General features: G+C 45.6%; 1 protein-coding gene across 1 annotated transcript; it reads left to right on the forward strand.

Annotated features, from left to right (window-relative positions):
- The first annotated feature begins 1,604 nt into the window (after positions 1-1,604).
- ASB12 (ankyrin repeat and SOCS box containing 12) lies at positions 1,605-8,070 on the forward strand. The gene is made up of 3 exons (XM_025373437.1): positions 1,605-1,771; positions 6,584-7,430; positions 7,794-8,070. The coding sequence occupies exons 2-3, from the start codon at positions 6,608-6,610 to the stop codon at positions 7,925-7,927; spliced, it is 957 nt and encodes a 318-aa protein (XP_025229222.1). The 5' UTR covers positions 1,605-1,771; positions 6,584-6,607; the 3' UTR covers positions 7,928-8,070.
- Positions 8,071-9,005: the final 935 nt, after the last annotated feature.

The raw sequence follows: 9,005 nt of genomic DNA on the forward strand, positions 1-9,005 counted from the left end.
TTATGCTACATACCTACTATAAATCATATTTAGTAATAAAAATAAACAAACGATACATACAGCAACTTGAATTAATTTCAAGGACATACTGAGTGAAAAAGCTAATTCCAAATGTTTATATAATGTATGGTTTCATTCATATAAGTTTGAAATTATAGATATGAAGAACAGATTAGAGGTTTCCAGAGGTTAGGGACTAAGGTGGGAAGAATGGAAAGGAAGTAGGAAGGAAGTAGATATGGCTATAAAAGGCAATGTGAAATATCCTAATTGAGACAGAACTATTCTGTGTATTGCCTAAGGTGGTATACACAAGCTGCATGTAATAAAATTGTATAGAATTAAATGTAAACACACAGACAGAAAAAAGTAAAAGTAAACCTGGGGAGATTTAAATAAGATAAGTGGATTGTATCAATGCCAATGTCATACTTGAGATATTGCACTATAGTATTGCAAGAGGTTAGCATTGGGAGAAACTCAGTAAAGTGTACTTGGAATCTGTATTAATTCCACAACCACATGTGAATTACAATTATCTCAACAAAAGCTTACATTAAAAAATCCTGCAAATCTTTTTTTCAAGAATAACACCTTACTCTATCATCTTGAGGATCATAATAGCTTATTTGTTGACTGCAAATGGGCTTGCATGAGGCCTCAAAGTCCACTGGCTCAAGCTAAGCTGAAACTGGTATGCTTTTTGATGTTTCTGATCTTCAGAGTCACTGATCACACTAGGACATTCCAACATTTCCCAGAGGAGTGATCTGGTCTTCTGCGAGCTCCCTGGCACTATCAATGTGCAAGCAGATTGCTTGACCACTTCATGAGTGAGGTAGACAAGACTGGGGAGGGAACTAAATAGATACCAGATTGAAAGAAAGATGAAGGAGCTGGGGCTGTTTTCCCTGAAACAAGGTGACATGGAGGATATAATACCTGGGTTCAGATCCCTAGAGGGCTGTTTTGGGGGCAGAAAAAGTGAGAGCTGAGTTTTTGACAAAGTTCCCAGTGCTGGACACATTAAACTAATGGTGATGCTTTAGGGTGAGGAGAGTGGGAGTTTGTGGGCATTTTCTTCAGGCTGAGCCTGGTGGGTTGCTGGACTGGGAAGGTCTTTATAAATGACCAAGCCCTTCTTAAGCTTTAGAAAAGCTGAATGAGAACACATTCTGTTATGGAGGCTTCTCCTTCCCACCCTCCTCCTCACTCTGAGCAGTGGGGGAAGGAGAGGGGCAATGAGTTGGAGGATATGCAGAGAGGCTCAGTTCACAAGAGAAAAAAAAAAAAATGTGTGCTAGGCTGAGGCTGGGCCTTCTCAGTGCTTCCTGGTGGAGGTGTGGGAACACCCACAGCTCAGGGGCCTCACCCTGTCTCCCATTTGAGTGGCAGGGAGGGATATAAGAGGACAGGCTGGGAGCAGGAACCCTAGCCTCGCCAGGCACCTGTCTATCTGTCAGTCAGTCCTTCCAGGACTTCCCCGCAGGCGAGCCCCTCCTCTTACTGAAATCGCTCCCAGAATGGCACTGGTAAGATAACACGGCCTGGGAAGAGGGGGTGGAGGGTAGCCTAAAATTAGCCCCTTGGACCAAGACTAGGGGCTGACTCCTAGTCTTTCAGCGGCATTGTTAACAGTGGGAACCGAAAGCCCCAGCTGCTCCAGGCTGGGGCTGTAGAGGCTCCCTAAGGAGAGGACACCAAGGCCCCAATGTTTCACAGACGGGTGGGGGCAGTGACCCCGGGCAGCACGGCCTCAGGCTGAAGCCCGGTGAGTACCTGGAGCCTAGGACTGGTTTGAGAACAGTGACCACTGCGGGCCGCAGACCTGTGATCACCCACTACCCGTTGTAGGCTGTTTCCGCTGGGTCTGGGACGTGGTGGGAGTTGGGGGAGGCGCTTGGGAGGTCGTTAGGGTAACCCACCAGGAGGAGAGAGGAGGGATATAATGCCAGCTCCCTGCCTTGTGTGTCCCAAGAGGATATGTCTGCCTAGGACCTCGAGTCTAAACAGACCTGCTTCTTGAGAGCAATTGAGATTATACACTACAGGAAGTGTGGAGATTTGTCTTTGTGTCCCTGTGTGGTGGTGTTGGCTAGTCTGTGTGTATGGGTGCCTTGGAGTGGGTTTAAGGGCATAAGGGCAGAACTCCTAAGGGTGGGAGAAGGAAGATAAGGCTTAAAAACGTTCTACTAATGCCTGAAGGAGTGCTCTAGGGTGCACAGAAACCAATCACTTTCCTGTAGGAGTACTTAACCTGTATTCACAGACACCAAGAGGACCTTAGATAGAATTCAAGGGGTCTAGAAACTTGGATGAGTAGACAATTACCTTTTTTTCCCCTAACCTCTAACTAAAATTTACTATTTCCTTCAAGGATGAATGCAGGTAGCAAATGGCAGTAGCATAACCAGTTCCTGTAACTTGGTTACCAGAAGAAACCACAGATATTTCATATCATATTACAGTTGTGGCAGATATCTTGAAATGTCATTTATTACCACTTAGAAATTATTACTAGACCTTTTAATTTAATGTGTTACTAAAGAACATCTCTTACTATATCATACATTTAATAATATTTTGACAGTCGCATTTTATTATAATTGGTTTCCTTTAATTTTATGTGTTTTATGTAGTAAAAACCATTCTGAAAGGCGTTTACAGACTTCACTAGTTTGTCACAGGAACCAGTATCACAAACAAAGGTTTAAAATTCCTACATCTTTAGGATCAGGAAGGAGCTCCGTGCACATAGGAGGCACATAATAACTATTTGATTAATAAACTACAGCAAAGTGAGGTTAGACAACAGGCTAGCTGGATTTTCTTGTCCTTATCTAACGGAGGCACAGTTCACTCCAGTGCCAAAGCCAGCTGGAGAGCATGGCTTGGTCTCCCTCTGGAGGCTCATTATATGAGCTCTGCTGTGGGCTCTTGGTATGACCTTTGCAAGAGCTTCAGCATTTTCCTCTGCCACTCCCTGCCACATTATCTCCCCAGACCCTAGTCCCCAAAATAAAATACTAAGGAGGGAATTCCTACCAGTTTCAGAATAAATTATTTGTAAAAGAACCTTCCATTACTGAAGACCCTGGAATTCATCATGACACTGAAAAGCTGAAGATCCTGGGAGCTGCAATGTGACTCTGCTGGAGTCAAGGGAGGGGGTTATGTGTTTGTGTTTCATCTTGTAACAGAAAGAACAGGAGGAGGAGTAGAGAAACCTGGATTCTGTTTCTGACTCTGCTCTTGCCTTGATGTAAGGCATATGGCAAACCCCTTACCCTCTCTGGACTCAGTTTCCTCCATCCAAAAAATGGGGATAATATTACCTATTTTGTTACATGAAATTGCTTTGAAAAGTACAGGATTATAAGTGTGTTCTGAGTTCTTGTTCATGAGACAACTAACAATAACAACCATGTGACCTTACTAAAGTCCCTGCTCTGCTCTGAACCTTGGTTTCCCCATCTCTAAATTGAAAAAAATAAATTAAGTTATCTACAACGTCCATTGCAGCTCTGAGGTTCTAGAACATTAAGTAGGGAGCAATAGCCATAGAAAATGGAGACATAAGTAATAATCATCCTCATAGTAAAAATAGTTACCGAGAACTACTTTCAGGCACTATTCTAAGCACTTACTATGTACTAACTCATTTAATCCTAACAACCTTCCAAGGCAGGTACTATTGTTATTTTGTCTTTACAGATTAAGAAATGGGCACAGAGAGATTAAGTGACCTGCCCTAAGTCACACAGCTACTAAATGCTAGAGCTGGGGTAGAAGCAGAACTCCCATGTTTTGCCACTACCACATACGGCCTCTTTATCTGCATTGGGGGCAAACAAAGACCCATATAGGAGTTACAATTCTCTGGAGGAATTAACTTGGCAGAAGGAGTTGCTTGTGGCAGAAAGAAACATGGTGTATATGGAGAGCCATCATTTCTTGTCTCTTGTCACTGGATCTCAAGGTATAAGTCAAGGAGTAGTAGGAAGTGAGGTTGGAGAGATTGGCCAAGATTTGTTCATGAAGGACCTCTGAGCTGGGCTAAAGTATCTGGGCTGTAGCTGGAAAGAAAGGGGAGCCATTAAAGTATTTAAAACAGATGATTGGCAGAGATCAGATATGTATTTTAAAATTACCTCTTTATCAACAATGTTGAGAAAATAATGAAAAGAGAAACTACCTATGAGACCACTATAACTGCTGAGGCAAAAGGCAGTGGGGGCCTAGATAAAGCATGGTCAATGAGAATGGTCCCTGAAGAGGACAGATGGTCTGGAGAGGTCTTTAGTAGGTAAAATCCACAGGACTTAATGGGATTTGATGAGAGTGAGATAAAGACACAAGAGGATTGACAGGAGTCTTGGTTTTTGGTTTGGTTGACCAGGTAGATGGTGAGGAAATGATATATGGATCAAGTTTCATCATGGTGGTAGTGGTGGTGCTGTGATACTGCTGTCTTTGAAGTGCTTGAAGAAACTTAGTAGATACATGCCTGGAGCTAAAGAGAGAGCTGGGGGCTTGGACAGAGAGGTTTAAAATAATCAGAATAAAGGTGAGCGTGACTGGAGAGAAGAGGATGGAGAAGAGAACATAAATATTTCAGGGGAGAATGAGAAAGGAGAAAAATCAGGAGAGTGTGCTGGCAAGGAAGCTGATGGAGGAGTTTGTAGGGAGGAGTGGTCTGTAGGGATAGATATTCCAGAAAAGTCAGGGAAGAAAAGATCTTCAAGACATCCACTGGATTTAACTACAAAGATGACCTTTTGAAGAGCTTTCTTGGTGTGTGTTTGAGGTGGGTGAAGCCAGACTACAGAGATTGGATAAGTGAATGGAAGGTGGTGAAGTACATAGTAGAAAACTCTTTGGATATGTTTGGTTAAGAAGGGAGAGATGAAGAGAAAGATAGCTAGAGTGAGACAAAGGACCATAGAAGTTTATTGTTTGGTCTCCTAAGATGGTTGAGGGGGAGGAGCCAGTGTGAGGAGGCTGAAGGTACAGAGTATGTAGTAGCCCTCTTACTCCTAACAACTTCATGAGAAAGGGACTTTCATTTCTGTCTTATAGATGAGGAAACTGAGTCCCAAAGAAGGGAAGAGACTTACCCAAGATTACTCAGCTAGGAACTGAGAGTGCTGAGCTGCAAATCTGGGTCTGCTGGATTTCTAAACTCCTGTCCTTCCCATTGCACCCCAAGAATAAATAAATAATAAGACCATATATGGAGCTGATGCTGGTGGGTGGGGAGGGGCCTAAAGTTTAGGGTGACCCTACCCACCTACCTCATAATTTTCTTTCTATGAGGTAGGTACCTGAGGTCCCAGACTAACAAAGAGGGGTGGGGGTAGACAGTGAATAAAAGGAGGTATGAGGCCCTGAGACCTCGGCTGCAGGGTATGGGAGAGTAGGGAAACTTAAGCTCTGAGAAACCTGCCAGCTCACCCTGATGACATTACAAACTGAGGTGGGTGACCTTGACACTGAAGCACTAGGAATAGGACTGGTAAGGTCAGAGGTTAGGTTGAGTCAGACATTGAGCCATGAGTGGTTTTGTAGGGCCTGAGGATTGTGGGAAGAGAAGAGTTGAAGGTTGAGTCAAAGGCTCTAGGCTGGGTCAGACAGAGAGGATGGAAAAAGGGTTAAACCAGAGGAATGGGGAGGCAGCGTTGGCAATCAAAGGGACTCCTGGATTAAATTGGCCCTGGGGGAGAATCTAGTTGTAATCAGAGAGGAAATTTGCCCTGGGAACCGCGACTGTTTCCTGCCATTTGTCTTCATTTTACTTGAAATACGTTCTTTGTAACGCCACCTCTTCATTTAATCAGTAAATATCATTCGATACCAATTTCCTGAATACTTCTATTCCTGAAATGTGGGGCCTTCATCTGAGGGAAGGTTACAGAACACTCGGGTGAGGGAGCTTTAGTCATATATGAGGGGCTGTGAAGAGTTAAACTATCTGAAAATGGAGTTAAGGGCTTGCCCCAAAAGACTGATGTCAGAAAGCTCAGGGATGACAGCTTGACACCACAAAGTATGGTTCTATTGGCCTAGCCAGTGCCAGGCCAGAGCCACCTTACTAATCCACACATTCTGATCTGAAAAAAATGCATCTACCAAATTTCCAGCCATGATATAGCCCTACTAGGGGTAGAGGAATACAAGATGAATACAGGGTCCTTGCCCTGGAGTTTATACACTAATGGAATATAGATAAGCGGAAATGTGGTTTGAAAGTTCATAGCTGAAGTTTAGTTGTGATCCTTCAGAATCCCTGAGCAGGAAGAAGAGATTAGGGAAGGCTTCCTAGAAGTAGGAGTTTGAGGGGCAGGCAGAAGAGTATATGCAAAGGCATCAAACTATAAAATGCCCTGACCTGTTTTGGCAGTGTCTTTGGGGCCTGAAATAAGACAGTGGGATTGGGAGTGAGAAGTAGGAGACCCATGAATGAGTAGCCTGATGGTGAAGGGCAGGGGGCAAGGGGTTGAAATGGAGGCAGATTTCAAGGAGGGTGTGTGGTCAGGCTTTTGATGGGTACCCTCATTCTCTCCCACTTGTTTGTCACCCACAGATCTGGCATTTCCTTGTGCTCATAATGAGAATAGTTCTCCAGTTAGCCAAGATGAACCTCATGGACATCACCAAGATCTTCTCCCTCCTGCAGCCCGACAAGGAGGAGGAGGACACCGACACGGAGGAGAAGCAGGCTCTCAATCAAGCAGTGTATGACAACGACTCCTATACCTTGGACCAGCTTTTGCGCCAGGAGCGTTACAAACGTTTCATCAACAGCAGGAGTGGCTGGGGCGTTCCTGGGACACCCTTGCGCTTGGCTGCTTCTTATGGCCACTTGAGCTGTTTGCAGGTCCTCTTAGCACATGGCGCTGATGTTGACAGCTTGGATGTCAAGGCACAGACGCCACTTTTCACTGCTGTCAGTCATGGCCATCTGGACTGCGTACGTGTGCTTTTGGAAGCTGGTGCCTGCCCTGGTGGTAGCATCTACAACAACTGTTCTCCCGTGCTCACAGCTGCCCGTGATGGTGCTGTTGCTATCCTGCAGGAGCTCCTAGGCCATGGTGCAGAGGCCAACGTCAAAGCTAAACTACCAGTCTGGGCATCAAACATAGCTTCATGTTCTGGCCCCCTCTATTTGGCCGCAGTCTACGGGCACCTTGACTGTTTCCGCCTGCTTTTGCTCCACGGGGCAGACCCTGACTACAACTGCACTGACCAGGGCCTATTGGCTCGTGTCCCACGACCCCGCACCCTCCTTGAAATCTGCCTACACCATAATTGTGAGCCAGAGTACATCCAGCTGTTAATAGATTTTGGTGCTAATATCTACCTTCCATCTCTATCCCTTGACCTGACCTCACAAGATGATAAAGGCATTGCATTGCTGCTACAGGCCCGAGGTGAGTGGTGAACAGGCCAGCCTTGGGTCACAAGGCTTGGAGATCTCAGGGCCCCAAATCACTGTAAAAGCCAATCCTCTGAGATGCAATGGAGAAAACTCCATTTTCCTCCCTCTCCTGTGGCCCCAGTAGAGAAGAGGTTATGTATTCCATGTTAGAGAAAGGTCACTAAGATAAGGTTGGGTAGGGGTGGGGAGCACTAGCCCAATTTCTGGTTCTGGCTCTGGCTCTGCCAATGACTGTTTTATTTCTTGGAAAGGATAGAGCATTAGGGCTGTAGTAGCCAGGGGAGGGTGGATGTAGGCTTGTGTGGGAGAATTATGCTGATAATTGCTCCTCATGACCTGTTTCTTCTTGCTGTAGCCACTCCACGGTCACTTCTATCACAGGCCCGTTTAGTCATCCGCAGAGCCCTGTGCCAGGCTGGCCAGCCACAAGCCATCAACCAGCTGGATATTCCTCCCATGTTGATTAGCTATCTAAAACACCAACTGTAATCTTGCAGTCTCCCCAGGAACTTATGATGCCTCCAAAAACCACCTGGGGACTCAGGTAGCTGGAGGGCATTACAGCCTCATCCACTTACCTGGAGTTGCTCTCCTGTATTATCCTCCACAATAAAATTATCCAGAAAATAAGTCCCAGTGTCTGTTGTGTCTGGTGTGTGTGGGCATGGATGGGGGCGTGGGCGTTATTGAGGGAAGGGGTATGATTGGCCATGGGGAAGGATAGCAAATGGTCTGGTATCTGACAGGCACAGGAGTCTGTAAGACCAAAAGAGGAAAATAACCCAATGGCCTATACCTCCACACCAAGATCCTTTAGAGAGTTTTGGGAGCTGTGTTGCCCTGGAAGCAAGGTCCTGAATAATACAAGTGGGTAGAAGCGTAGCATCAGCTTGCCCAGCCCTGTGCCTCCCTTCAATTCTCTGGCTGCTGCAAGACACCTTTTCATTGGCTGTCCCCTAGTCTCATATTACTTTGAGTCAAGTGACTGAGGAGCCTCCCATTCACTCACCTTGAATCATAGGCTGCATTTCCGCTAGTCCAGTTTATGTTCAAGATCTACCTGGGTAAGCAAACTATCAAATATTTATGACAGAGTATCTAATGTGAAAAATAATTTGGTTACATAGGTGATAGGCTGGGAATTCAAGTAAGACAAGCAGATAACCTAGAGATTAGCAAGTGCAGGAAGCCAGCGTAACTTCTAGGCTTCAGGGGTAAGGGAGGAGGGACAGGGGTCATCTGATTGAAAGTGAAATCACAGGCCTGCCCATGATTTGGGTGGTGAAGAATGGAGGGACCATGGGAGGAGGTAGTATGACCTAAACCAGGAGCTGGAATCACACAGCAGAATTGGAAGTATGCTGATAGCAGGAACCACAGAGCAGACACAGCAGGGGCACCACCCAAGGCAGAGAAGGCAGAGGCTAAGTACCCTGGCTTCTCCATTTTCCCTGCCTTCCCACCAGTGCCTTCTATTGGTTAAACCCAGCCAGAAGGTAGTTGACTTGGGAGCCTGGGAAACACAGCCTGTAGGGGTCAGACCCCCTATAATGTGGAGAACAGGGGA

Source organism: Theropithecus gelada, chromosome X (genome assembly GCF_003255815.1).
Source record: "Theropithecus gelada isolate Dixy chromosome X, Tgel_1.0, whole genome shotgun sequence".
Taxonomy (NCBI): Eukaryota; Metazoa; Chordata; class Mammalia; order Primates; family Cercopithecidae; genus Theropithecus; species Theropithecus gelada.